Genomic DNA, 15,012 nt, shown 5'->3' on the forward strand with positions numbered 1-15,012 from the left:
TGTGTGTGTGTGTGTGTATTTGACTAATTTTGCCAATTTAAATATTCTACATAATTGACATCCTTATAATAAGCTACATTCATGATACATCTTTCTTCATTGCAGCTGAAGTGAAACAACAACAAAAATGAAGATATGCAGACACAAGATGAAAAAGTTTTCTTGTCCAATTGCTTATGAACAGCCATTGTTAGTAAAGGACTAAACCTAGTGGAATAATAAAATCGAGTACAGAGCTCAGAGATTCTTAAAGAAGCCATCTTGTCCATCTCTCCCTCCACCAACCCCCCTTCCCTCTTTCAAGCTGGTCCAACTCAAGCCATGGATTTCAGCCAGAACCCATCCTATTTTTAAAGTACGGTGGAGAATGAGAACACAACTGCCTTCCTCTGTAGCTCATCCCCTGCTTAACAGCCCTCACTGTCATTAAAGGCTAAAAGAGTCTTCCCACATGGGGGATGGCACAGGGATATGACATATGGCTACAAACACATGCAGTCCATGGCCTTTGGTTCTCACTAAGCAATGGGATCTCTAATTCAGAACAAACTAGCAGGCTTCTTGCTTACTACAGTCTTTTTTTCTAACTGTTCTTCTCTCCAAGCTCCAGAAAACAAATACTAGAGAAACAAAAATACTATAAAACCTTTGGACTTTTGAAAAGGGGAGAAGGATTTACTCAGTGGCAACATCCGGCTTGTGGATGTCCCTGAGCCGTCTTCAGAGTGTAGTAGCAGGAAGGCTGGTGCCGTGCTTGAACAAAGTTTGCCCAAAAGGGTAAGGAAGCTTAGGCTAAAAATATATCATGGCAGCTGTTTAAAATGCTTCTCAAAGGGAGCAAAGCAACGATTCCATTAGTTACCTCTTTGAAGAGCAAATGAGGGGTTAAGGAAATAGTGGAATTTTTTTCAGTTACATGCCAGGTTGGCTAGATTTTTGGGAGGAAGAAATTTTCCACCAAGAAAAAATCTGTTGATGAAAGACAAAATAATTCCCTGAGAATTTAAAAGGGACTCCAAACCAACTCAGTGGCTTTGAAGTCTTAGGATGGGGGTGGCCTTCCAGGCTGCAAGGCAGAATCAGGGGACCCAGGTGCTGCCCTTCCTTCTAAGTTTCTAGTCAGACTTGCCTAAAGCTGCTACAGCGTCTCTCATCTCTGCAAAAGCAGGCTTCTAATGGCTTGTCACAGGCTGACTGGAATGAGCCTGAGGTGGCTAGTGGCCTTGTTAGAAAATGTGAAGGGCAGAGGGAAAAGCAAAGCAAGAAAGTCTTGAACAAAACACAAATCTCTAAAAGAGCTGATACTGACTGCCGAAAACCAAACACATTGCCATCAAGTTGGTTCTGATTCATAGTGACCCTACAAAGCACAGAACTGCTCCCTGGGGTTTCTGAGATAGTAAATCTTCACAGGAGCAGACAACCTCATCTTTCTCCTGAGGAATGGCCGGTGGGTTTGAACCACCAACCTTGCACAGTTATCTTACTGCGTCACCAGGGTTCTTTGGCTGCTTAAGGGGCTAAATAAAATGGAGGATATTTGCCAGTTACAGATTGTTGTTGTTACTCTTAGGTACCATAAAGCCAGCCACTGGCTCCTGGGACCCCATCCACAATAGGGTTAGACTGTTGGGGTCCAAAAGGTTTTCACTGGCTAATTTTCATAAGCCTTTCTTCCTAGTCTGGCTTTGTTTGGAAGGGCCACTGAAACCTGTTAAATATCATGCATAGCAACACACAAACCTCCAATGACAGATTGTTGTTGCTCAGTGCCATCAAGTTGATATTCACTCATAATGACCCTGTATAGGGTTTCCAAGGAGCAGCTGGTGGGTTTGAACCACTGATACTGCAGTTAGCAGTCCAGTACTTATCCTACAGCACCACACCAAGACTCTACTGACAGATGTGAGGCTTCCCTGAGATTCACACCACTCCTGTTACCTTGCCTGCTGAGGTAGTTTGTTTCAGGTTGGTTCTATGTGGCCAAGAACTAAGGCCTAAGTCCAAGAAAACTTCAGGTATTGGATGCTCCAGAACATTTATTATTGTTTTTTTAACTTTATAATTTGAAATAATTGTAGATTTACAGGAAATTGCAAAAATAGTGCAGAGAGGTCCCATGTACCCACCACCTAACTTCCCCCAATGGGATACTGTATTATCAAAACCAGGAGACTGACCACATACAATGAACTGTAGAGGAAGCACTAGATTGTGAACCCCAAGGTCAGAGGTTCAAACTCATCAGTGGCTCCTCAGAAACTCTACACAGGGTTGCTCTGAGTCAGAGCTGACTCAGTGGTACTTAACAACAACTGGATCTCTTGGATCCAAGACTCTCAGGGAGTCCTGATGTGGATCAGCAATGGAATTCTAACCACAGGATTGGTAGTTGAAACCCACCAGTCACTCCTTGGAAACCCTGTACAGGGCCACTATGAGTCAAAACCAACATTAGCAACAACAACATTCTCTTTCAGTATGCCTTTGTGTATAACTCTATGACATTTTATGACATAAATAAATTCATATAACTTACTCCACACTCAAGATCACAGTACCTTTTAAAAAGTTTGCTAGTACTGACACCAGGTTGGTAAACATAAATCAAAGGAGTTCCACCTGAAGCTGAAATGATCAATGTTATCACCAAATACTTAATGAATTCCTAGGGACATTTCTTGTTGATTTTGGAAATCCATTATTTTCATGAACATCTGCCTAGTGAGCCCAGGAATTTATGAAGTCCCTACTGCTCCGCTAACACTTCTGGCAAGGCGAGCAGGCAGCTCCCAGGCCATCTCTTATTGAATTACAGTGGCTGCCTAGAGGAGAATATTGAGGAGGATTTGGAGGCCACATCTGGGCTTAGCAACAGACAGCCACTATCTGACAGAGACAATCTGCCCCAGGAGTGTGGCAGCTGAACACATGCCCAGAATCTGCCACCTCAGAATCTCTGTGACTTTTGAGCCACAGTGTTTTGGACACTGGCAAAGAATGATAAAGAAGACAAAACCTCTGTTTCCAAGGACTTCATCATCTGAAAGAGGTGGTGGGCATGTAAACCAAAGACTCAGATGCTAATGCTGAAATGGAGATTTCTGGGTTAGTGTGTAGCAAGCACACCAATAACTTCTCTGTCTCAGTGAGTCACAGAGAAGCAGGCATTTGGACAAGGGTCAGATCTGGACTACTGAAGCTGTAGGATAGCGGGTCTACACAAGGGAAAATTCAGGGTCAGAGACAAACCACAATCTCCTAGCTATAAGGAGTCTCTGCGTGGTGCAAACAGCGATGGTGTTCTGCAGCTAACCGTTTGGCATTCTGAATCTAACCAAAGGTACCTTCAAAGAAATGCTTGATGATCTACTTCTGAAACATCAGTCACTGAAAATACTAGAGAGCATGGTTGTACTCTGACACACATAGGGCATCTACTTCTAGGCAACTGGCTTGATTTGATTTACAAGGTACTAATTGAGGTCATCTCTGAGGACAGGACTAGAACATAGAGGCAGGTATATAACTTAGAGTGAAGAATAAGAATCTGGAGAATGACTTGTCAGGTTTCAACTCCAGCAAGTTAATGAACTTCTCTAAGCCTCATCTGTCATAACAGTACCTACTACTACTTCATGGGTTAAGAGGGTTTGTTGTTGTTGTTAAGTGCCGTGGAGTTGGTTTCGACCCATAGCAATCCTGTACAGGGTTTCCAAGGCTATAAATCTTTATGGGAGCAGATCGCCTCATCTTTCTCCCGCAGAGCAGCTGGTAGTTTCGAACTGCTGACCTTGCGGTTCACAGCCCGATTCGTAACCACTACGCCACCAGAGCTCCTAAGAGGGTTTAGTGAGTTAATATTTATGTAAAGGGTGTTGAACAGTATCCAGCACATGGTAGGTAATATGTAGGTGTGTACGCTTATTGTCAATTCGTTATTTATGGTTGATGGGACCAACATCTTAAAAATGTATTGTTTTTAATAATGAAAACATCAACTAAGAGGAATGAAATAAATATTGAGGTTCCAATTGATAATATGAATCTGTAGCAGGAAAGAAATGAGCAAATCACATAGAGCATTTTGGCATCATTTTTGTTTCCCAAAGTTTCTGAGTTCCTGTCTCAACATTGTCCGAGCAAAAAGTTGCCATATTTTCAAATTCAAAGGTAAAGAATGCTAAGAAAATCAGGTATTGCAACAATTTGACCAGATATAAGTCCCTTTCATTTATATCTGCAACACACAAATTGTCTTCTGGGTAGAAGTCTGCTAGTGAAGGAGTAGCAAACAAGGTCAAAAAAGCAGTCTGGGAGCAATTGAGGAGACACCAAAATGCCTCATAAACAAGCTATGCAAACTCTTAAGAAAGCCAGGAGATACTTGCTCTTTTGCTGAATGGTTTACTTTTCCCATAGCAGACTTCAGGCATGAAGCAAATCTAGGATGCCAGAGCAGGTTCTATGCACTCTTCATGTGGAATTGCTTGTGATGGCTGAAAGTCAACCAAGACATTTCACAAGGTTTGTCGTACCCAGTATTTTGATCTCCTTTGGTCACACAGGCTCTTGGTGTGGTGCTGTAGGATAAGCACTGGATTGAGAACCACAAGGTCAATAGTTCAAACCACCAGCTGATCCTTGGAAACCCTACTTAGGGTCACTCTGAGTCGGACCAGCTCGACGGTACTTCACAACAATAAAAAGGCTCATGGTTAAGAATCTTTACATTCTTACTCCCAATCATCGCTTCCGTTAGTACAGTAACAAGAAAAAAATTCTTCCCTTTCTTCTGAAGCACCTCGATGCTACCCATATGTCACCTAATACATAGATGTACCAACCTATCCCAGCTCATTCTCCTGGGATAGCAAAGATCCAGCCCAAAGATCCTGTGAAAACTCACTTGATTTAAACTCTGTAATGGAGTCCTGGTGTGGCGCTGTGAGTTAATGCATTGGACTGCAAAGTCAGTTTGATCTGCAAGGTTGGCAGTTGAAGTTCACCAGCTGCTTCTTGGAAACCCTATACGGGGTGTCACTATGGGTTGGAACCAACTCAACAGCTTAACAACAACAATGGAGTCCTGGTGTGGTGTTGTAGGATAAGTTCAAAGCCATCAGCCACGTTTTGGAAATCCTATACAGGGTTGTGCTGAGTCATAACCAATTGAAGGACACTTAATATAAACAACAATCTATCAATAAAGGATGCTTTTATCTCTTTCTGAATGGATGAAAGTGGGGTAATTCTCACTAGATTAGGACTTAGGTTTTTCTCTCTACTTTTATTTTCATCTTTTTCTCTCTCTTCCTTCAAAAACTCTTTCTGCTTTCACCACTTTTTTTTTTTTTTTAACACAGATTTAAAAAAAAACATTTTGTTGTTAATGTTGAGACTATACAAAGCAAAGCATTCAGAGGTTTCTACTTGCGATTTCAGTGACAGCAATGGTATCCTTTGAGTCTTACACCCATTCTCAGCCTGCTTTCCTGAATTGTTCTTCCTCCAACAACATACATTCATTGTCCTCAGACATTATTTTACTAGTTAAGGTAAACTATTGTTTTGTTTAAGAAAATTTCAGGTCCATTTTGGGTTTCAGGGTTAAAGCTGGTCCCAGGGCAAAAAAAGTTTCAGTTCATCCAACCTTCATGTTTCCATCAAGTCTGGAGTCCAAGAAAATTTGAAATTCTGTTCTGTATTTTCCCTTTTTATTAGGATTTAACTGTAGATTTTTTAATATCAAAATTTTCAGTAATTCATAGCCAGGCACTATCTAATTCTCATCTTATGGCAAAGAAGGTAATGGTTTTGAATGCCTAATAAACACATTTTTTTCTCCATCTCAATGTTCCAGCACTTTTCCAAACTCAACATACATTCAAAACCACATTTGTACCTTGTTCCTCAACCTATCTTCCCTCCAATTTCTTTAGAATCATTAACTCAAGTTTACTCATTACTTAGTACTTAATGTACTACCTACCATGGACTTGCTATTGTTGTTGCTAAGTGCCATCGAGTTGGTTCCAACTCAAATCCTATACAGGGTTTCTGAGGAGCAGCTGGTGAGTTTGACTGGTGATCTTATAGTCCAGTGCTTATACTACAACACCACACCAGCATTTCTATCATGGGCTAAGCACTCTCAATGTATCTGTAATGTTTGTATTAATAAATCCAATGGTCAATTCTTGGCTCATCTTGGTCAATTCTTGTTGTTGTTGTGTGCCGTGGAGTCAGTTCTGACTCATAGCGACCCTGTACAGGGTTTCCGAGGCTGTAAATCTTTATGGGAGCAGAAAGCCTCATCTTTCTCCCACGGAGCAGCTGGTAGTTTCGAACTGCTACTAGACTTATAGGTAACATTTTATTCAATTCATCCTTCCTTCCTTCCTGATTTTCTTCATTTGCCTTGTAATATGAGCATTCTTGATTATCTCCAATCTCAGACATTTCACCAGTTTCCTTGTCTGTTTCCTTCTCTTTTTCCCAGCCTCCATGTTGAAGTGTACCAGGCTTGGTTCTTTATTCTCTTCTATCTACATTATTAGCCTTGGACATCTCATTTTGTATTATAGTTTTAAATACCACCCACATACTGACAACTCATATGTTTTCTGTGGCTCAGTCCTGTCTCCCAAACTCTATACTCATATATCCAACTGCTTATGTGACATTCCTGATTGCCAAACTCATTAAAATTCTGAACTCCTTACCTCCTCCCACTCAAACCTATTCTTCTTATTCTTGTTGTTAAGCGCCACTGGGTTCATTCTGACTCATAGTGACCCTGTATAGAATTTCTGAGGAGTCGCTGATGGGTTTGAACTGCCAACCTTGTGGATAGCAGTCCAGTGCTTACCCTATAGCACCACACCAAACTCCAAACTTGATAAACATTCCCAACTGATGGCAAATCTATCCTTCCAGTTGCTCAAGGGAAAATACTCTGGGGTCATTCTTGAATCCTCTTCCTCAAAGCCCTCATTCATTCTTTCAGGAAATCCTGTTAACTCTATTCTTAAAATAGACCCAGACTCTGACCAATTCTCATCTTTCTTTTGTTGTCATCCTGGTCTAAGCTTGCAAGCTCTCTTGCCTAGATCCCTGCAACAGGCTCTTAATTGGCCTTCCTGTTTCGATTCCTTGCCCTGGCACAATCTATTCTTAACACAGCAGCCAGAAAAATTCCTCCAAAATGTAAGTCAGATCACATCACTCCTCTTCTATAATGACTTCCTGGTTTACTGCGAATAAAGGCCAAAGGCCTTGCCCTGCTCGGTAATGCCTAGTAGGATATGTTTCTGGTTGTTACTTCTCCAGTCTCTCCCTCCAGTTCCCTGTTGTTACTTCTCCACTGTCTCTCCCTCACTCTCTCCTTTCAGCTCATGGCTACCATGTTTTGCCCAGACAAGCCAGGCCCCTTTCAAGGTTGGGATCTCTGTTCTAGCTTTTTCTCTATCCAGAATGCTCTACCCATACACACCCATTTGGCTCCCTTACCTCCTTTAAATTTTTGCTGTCATCTTCTCAATGAGGTGGGAACTGACCACCCTGTTTAATACTACAACCTCCTCCCCTTACCTCTTAAACCAGATCTTTACTTGATATTCTATTCCTTTTCTATTTCCATACCAATTTTCAACTTCTAACATTATGTAATTTACTTACATATTGTAACTTACATATCTATTAGACAGGAAGTTCTACAAAGGCAACTTTGTCTTGTCTACAAACATGGCCTTGAGCAAACCAGGCATATAGTAGGTGTTGAATAAACATTTTCTAAGTGAATGAATGAACAAATAAATTAATGAATAATGTATATTCACATGAATATCTGGTAGCGTAGTGGTTACGAATTGGGCTGTTAATCTCACGGTCAGCAGTTCGCAACTACCAAGCTGTCAGGTGGGAGAAAGATGAGGCTTTCTGCTTTTGTAAGGATTTACAGCCTCGGAAACCCTGTACAGGGTGGCTATGAGTCAGAACCGACTCCACGGCACATAACAACAACAACGAATCCTAATCATGACAATTTTTCTAAGCAACATTTCTTGTAACCATTCCTTCTGCTCTGTATAGACAAACTTACAACCTCACCAACTAAGTATTTAAAGGAATTTCCTCACTGACTCTGTACTCACAACTGGCTAATACCTTGTTTGCCCACAGTAGCCCAATCTGCCTGGTAGTGCTGTGTTCAGGTATGTAATGTTTGGCCTTTTTGTTGGTGACATGTTAGCTGCCATTGAGCTAGCCCTTAACTCATGATGACCCCACACACAATGGAACCAAGCATGTTTTAGTCCTGGGCCATTGTCTTTGAAAAAACAAACAAAACTCATTGCTACTGAGTGAATTCTGACCCTACAGGGCAGAGGAGAACAAGGTTGTCATCTCTGCGGAAGTTATATCTTTCTCCCAAAAAGCAGCTGGTGGGTTCAAACCTTTCAGTTAGCGGCCGAGTACTTAACCATGGTGCCACCAGGGTTCCTTCTGGGCTTCTTTAGGGGCCCTCAGATCCCTTCCTTCAGGCTGCTTTTTACTACCTCCCCTCTCACTACACTTACCTTCCTACACCCTTACTTTATCCTTATCACAGCACCCTTTTCCTCACAATGCATGTTCCCTCTTCTCTTTCTAAACATTCTCCTCCCCCTTAAATCCCAGTTCACTTCCCATTTTCTTTGAAAAGTCTTTCCTGACCCTCCAGCTCACAAGGAACTCCCATACATTCATACCACTTAAGAACACCAGCTGATACTTAACCCTACATTGCCTGGTGCTGTGACTGTATTCATTTTATCGCACTTTTTATTTCATTTATGGATTGTTCTGCAACATTTCTGTGAAGTCTGACTAAAAGAAAGATTTGCTTTTTCATGGTGAGACTGATTACAAGTTCTTCTCTCTCCCTGGAAGAGCTGAAAGATTGTCTTAAGCTTCCTTATAAGTTCTATGAACTCTCACACAGTGCTAGGTATGAAGTGTTGTGGGGCCAATGAAGGATTCGAAAAATCCACATAGGGAGTACGCCACAAATTCTAAGGCACTTAGCTGAAGTACAACACCAAAGGAATAAAATACTAGTAGAGTAAACAAAAATGAAAAACAGAAACTGTAGAAGGGATAGCTTTCCACTTACTTTTTAACTGTCATTAATTTGGCTAATAATGTCTAAATGTATAACATTCATTGATCTCATTACTTAGAACCATATTGTTTTATACATTGCCTTGATATTTTCTTTCACTTGGTAGAACACATAGCTCTTCATTGCAATAGAATAGGCCTGAAGCTTTGAGTCCAGGCTATATTCTATTGTAATGAAAGGGTCCAAAGTCATATTCAAGTCCCCCTAGACTGTCCTACAGGCCAGCCACTTAGCTCAGGGAAAGGTGCCTATATCATCGCCTTGTGTCAGTGCTGACTGTCTGAACTGAAAACAGAGACACAAGATACATTAGCACTGTGTTCCTCACTGTTCTCCTGTTTTACTCATTTATTCTTTTAATAGACACTTACTGAGTACTTACTGCTGCCAATCCTGGCCTGGGCTGAATGAGCATTTGTATACATCACATCCTTTGCTCTCACCACAGCCCTTGAAGGTAGATTTCATGAATGTTCCCATTTTATAAATGGGAACCCTTGCTCAGAGAGATTAAATAACTTGGTCACAATATAGTTAGCAAATTGCAGGCCTGGGATTTAGACCCAGCACAGTACTGACACCAATGTTCTTCTTCTTTTCACTTTGTCAGGTTGCCTCCTGGGTTCTCAGTATTTATCCAATAGAGGCACGAATGAATCAATGACCCAAACATTTGTACTTTTTACAAACACAATTTAACTGCAATAGACCAGGCAGAGGAGTAAAGCAACGTCATTAACCTTTTGTTAAAGAGACATTATTGAAATTGACTTGGTCGTGTTTGAATGAACCTTTCTAGCGGGGTGCAGGGAGCTCTTTTATCTTCTTGCTGGTGCTCTGAAATAGGGCTCACATCCCTTTCTTTTTCCAGAGACCTGGAATCTAGTCATCTTATTAGACCCCCAAGTTCTTTTCAGTCCAAGTGTTATGCAAAGATCTGGGAGATCATGACAATCATCTTTTTACTCCCTTCAAAGGGGCTGGGCCCTGGTGTGGCATTATAGGATAAGCACTGGACTGATAATCACAAGGTTGGTAATTCAAACCCACCAGCCACTCTTGGAAACCCTATACAAGGTCGTTATGATAAGGAATCCACTCGACAGCACTTAACATCAAACTACAACAAGGGACTGGGTGGCCACAGTGAAAAATACAAGTACCATTTAACCACAATCTGTCAACTTCCTTAAATGTCATAATCTTGTCAAGTACTGACCCAAAATGTGTAAATCTGTGGAGATGGAAATGCGATGACTCTAGACAATTTCAAAACCAACAGCATAAAACTCAGTCCCTTAAAATATAAAAGATCAAATTTTGAAAGGATAGGCAGCTCAGGAGTTTATATCTCTCTCAGCTATCAAAGAATTTAGTAATAATTATTAGACTGTGCCGCTGACCCAGGAAACTCGGGCCGACATGCTTTGTCTTTCCAGTCTGCATGTGTCTGCTCTAATAGACCCAGCCATCATTCACCATCACACAGCAGCTAGTGCAAAATTCCCCAGTTAGATGGCTAGTCTGCAGAAGGAACCGACCGCCACAAGAGCCCTCTTACACAATCAATCAGTGATGCCATCATCACCTCATTCCCAATATGTGAAATCACTGGTATCCAAATATAAAGTAGAGAAAACAATCAAAACCCTCATGCAATAGCTTAAGCATTTCCTTGGTTAGGGAATACTGCTTCAATTGACGCCATCATGGTTAGCGCTGCTCCGTACTTGACATAGCCATTTGAAAAGGCCCACTGGCTACGTGGCGGTAGTAGCCAAAAAACCATCAGTGCCAATTCTTAACACTTTCATATCATTTAATTGAGGGCTCCTGAACACTGACAGCCAGGGTCTTACCACAAGAAGGCTCTCCCCTCACCCCCCAAAAGTGATTCCAGCACTCTACTATGCTCAAGGACACACGAGAACTAGCATCCAAGTTCAGGGTCACATGGTTGCGTTCCCACATTGCAGCTGTACGTAAGCATGGATGGTAAGTTTATGGCTTTGCTCAGCCTATCTGGAGCGCACAGGGAGGATTCGGGTCTAGTCTAAACTGTGGGCAGACTCCTTTGCTTTAGTTGTCCAAAGAGCAGAGAGCTGTTCTCTCCTGCTTCTCCCGCAGCATAACAGTTCCTGCCCTGCCTCTCCTAAGGGGTTAGACTGCATGAGTAGTGTCCACAGCATTCACACCAGGCCACAGCACAGAGCAGCATTCTCCGTTAGCAAACCCACTACCCCTGTGAGAAGTGCTCCCGACAACTGGGGCTTCAAACCGGAAAATGCAAGGGAGGGTACATTCCAGGGTGACATTAAAAACAAGGAAAAAAAGCACAAAGCCCATGTGGCTGGCTGGTTAACCATGGGTTAGAATTAGGTTTAGAGTGTCATGTGGTAACCGAGCATCTTTTCAGATCCCAAAACCCCTGCATGAAAGACATAGGGGTGAAAGGCCTTCCTATTTTTAGAAACAGGAAGTTTCCTTCTTTCACCATTGAGTCTCTCTCTCTCTCTTTTTTTTTTTTTCCAGTCTGTATGTAACCCGAATTTGAACCATCAATCATTTTTTACCTGCTCAGCATTTTCATCTTTCCAGAGTCAAAAGCGCCACACAAAAATAGGGTCCAAAGAACCTTTCCCCTATCGCCAATTCCAATTAGCCCTTCTCTCCCAGGGTTACAAAGTGCGCAGAGCAGACATGTGCAGTGGGACATGCCAAACACAGCAAGTCACCAAAAGCAAGACAGCGTGAAAGGGCTTTCAGGGGACTTACTTGTACTTGTGCTGGTTCCAATTGTATTGATTGTGGTGGGGACAGATGAGGAGGAGTAGAGGGGCACATGGCCATTCTCACACCCCAGGCTTTTGTCCTGCCAGTTGGAGGCGTTGATACAAATCCCAGAATCCCGAGAGTTCTGCCACCCATTGAGTTTGTCGTCAGAGTTCTGTCTTTGGTGATAGTAGTGTGTCTGCCCATAATCCACAGAGTCCGAGCGGCCTCGGTTCGGACCACTGAAGCTGGTAGAAGTGCGATCCTCCAAGTGGTTCAGCCACATGGCTAAAGCACTGCGGTCTTCCAATGAAGTGGCTGGATGTATCAATGCATAGGACAGCAACTGCCTGCTCTCCTCGATGTGCTGGTTGTGTTCAATAGAGTGAGCCAGGATTTTGGGGAGCAGTTTCATATACTCTACTTTTGCGTCAAGGTTTCCTGGCTTCAACAAAGGCAGGTGAGTTAACAGGAGGGAAATCACTTTATCCTTGGATTCCTGTTGCCATTGGTTAATGATTCCTGAAAAGGAAAATACACAGGGTAAACAAGCAAACAGACCCACTCAGACATGAAACACCACCCTGGAAAGGGAATTCCTGTAGACTGGAGTCCCAATTTATATACCTGGCTATCTTTTCTCAAAATAGTCAAGGCACGAGGGTTCCATAACTGACCTCAAGTTGTCAGACGGCAGTGACTTCAATGAAACACAGAACAAATGTTCTGCGATGTTTGGGTGTTTGATCTAATGCTCATTCATGTCTCCAAAGACACAATGACCACTTCAGTATAACCAAAGAAAATGCAAAACCGTATTTCTTTTTTAGAAAAGTCTAGCTACTCCCTCAGATAGACAGGAGAGATTGAGGAATAACAGCCCAGTCCTTGGGGTAAGGCTGCTATGCTTCCTTCCCCCAGACAGGTTTAAAACCCTGGCAAAGGCATGTGTGTGACATTTCTTAAGCTTCACAGGTGGAGAAATCCACCAGGAAAAAAACAAATCAAAACAAAAGTACTTCTTTCATGTCATAATAGTAAATCTGCACCTTTCACCTAACTCAGAGGAAGGACACAGGCTCAGAGCTAGAACAAGCGATGGATCAAAGACTCGGCTCCAGGGACACCCTGAGCAGATACACCAAGGAGACTGTTTTTAGGTGAAGATCTGGTTTTAACACTCACAAGGATCCCTTCCTGTTCCTTCCCACACAAAGCACGAGCTTGTTGCCTTACATAAGTAAACATGGATCAACAATGCACTGTGATTGACTGGTCTTTGGGCAGTCACTGGTTCTGAAGGCTGTCAGTTAGCCACAGGAGTTGACGCCACAGGAAAGCAAGCTTCCTTCCAGAAAAGCCACTCCTGAAACTGGGAGACCCCAACTCGGTCCGTCCCACTCATGACCCTACTAGGGCTAGCACTACACAGTCTTGCTGCTGGCTTTTATACAATGTCTGAAGAGTTGCAAGAGGGCTTCTGGAATTTAGCTCAGCTTCACAATTCTAGCTAGGCACAAACCTATTAGAACAAGTCCAATAGTCATTACTGACCATAAGCTACAAATGCATCAGCCATGAACTGCAAGGGATCTCAAGACCATAAGGGCACATTTCAAGAAAACCATCAGACAAGGAAGGAATGGAATACAATGAAAGAATGTTGTTGTTGTTGTTGATAAGTGCTGTCGAGATGATTCCGACCCATAGCAACCCTGTTTCCAAGGAGTGACTGGTGAGCTTGAACCACCGACCTTGCAGTTCCAATGACTTTGCAGTCTGACGCATTAGCCCACAGTGCCACACCAGAACTCTGGTCAGGCAAATCTGGGGACAAGTCCCAGATGTGCCACTTCCTTAGTGATAGAACTTTGGTAACTTATCTAACCTCTCTGAGCCCCACTCAACTGTCTCATTAGTCAGATTAAATGAGGTAAGGACTCAAAAAGGACCGTCAAGGATTTGGTACTGGAAATAATTCTTTCTACTTGTCTTTGGATCAGTCAGACGCTTATTAAAGTGCTATGGATAATTTCAGACACCAAGTTTTAAAAATAATATAGAGAACCAAATGGTTAATAATTACTCTAAAGCAAAGATGAAAGGGTAAGGGGACATGGAAACCAAATTACTGAAAATAAAGCATCCAGAATAGAATGAATGAAAATATTGACATATTCTGAAAAATAACCAATGTTAATGAACAATTTGTAATGTTGTCATTAAGTGCCACAGAGTCAGTTCTGACTCATAAGATTTCTAAGGAACAGCTGGTAGGTTCGAACTACTAACCTTAAGGTTAGCAGCCCAATACTTATCCTACAATGCAGTACCAATTTGTGCAGTAAATGTTAAAATGGTTTCCAAATCTGCTGTACAACTTCCCAAAACACTATAAAACTTCACATCAACAATAATACAGAGATGATCCAGCGAAAGTTTCTAAAAATGATCAAAGGGTGATAAAGTCAAAATGTGAAAGAAAATAGGGTTATTGCTCTTACACACAAAATCCGATGAGAAGAGGCCTAATTCTCTTTAAGTGGGATTTCATAAGATGCTGAGCCATCAACTATTTGAAGACTACATCCTCAAATAAAACAGGAGAGATATGACTGAATGAGAAGAAGAAATGAATTGTCAGAATGACAAATACTCTGAGCAATCAGTCACCAAGGAAGGCTCCAGAATCTGTCCTGGAGGCTTGAAAAATAGAACAGGATGGTTTAGAACATCACTGTCCAAGGTATATATAATGTGAGCTACATATATGATAATAAGTTTTCTAGTAGTCATATTAACATACAAAGAAACAGATGGAATTTTTAATACAGTTTAGTTAACCCATGTAGCCAAAGTATTATCATTTCAACATGTAATACATGTAAAATTATTAGTGAGACACCCCACATTCTTTATATATATGTATGGAGCTCTGGTAGCATAGTGGTTACGAATTGGGCTGCTAACCTCTAGTTCAGCAGTTTGAAACTACCAGCTGTTCTGTGGGAGAAAGATGAGGCTTTCTGCTCCCGTAAAGATTCATAGGAAACCCTGTACAGGGTCACTAT

The 15,012-nt window shown here is 41.9% G+C and overlaps 1 protein-coding gene across 2 annotated transcripts in view; it reads right to left on the minus strand.

The window, feature by feature from the left end:
* SAMD4A (sterile alpha motif domain containing 4A) overlaps window positions 1-15,012 on the minus strand; it is a 316,896-nt gene that overhangs the window by 113,353 nt on the left and 188,531 nt on the right. For both annotated transcript variants that reach the window (XM_006864624.1, XM_006864623.1), the window contains exon 2: window positions 11,945-12,463. In XM_006864624.1, the coding sequence (XP_006864686.1) occupies window positions 11,945-12,463 (519 nt within the window). The remainder of the gene's footprint in view (window positions 1-11,944; window positions 12,464-15,012) is intronic.

Source organism: Chrysochloris asiatica, unplaced genomic scaffold (genome assembly GCF_000296735.1).
Source record: "Chrysochloris asiatica unplaced genomic scaffold, ChrAsi1.0 scaffold00067, whole genome shotgun sequence".
NCBI classification, from domain to species: domain Eukaryota; kingdom Metazoa; phylum Chordata; class Mammalia; order Afrosoricida; family Chrysochloridae; genus Chrysochloris; species Chrysochloris asiatica.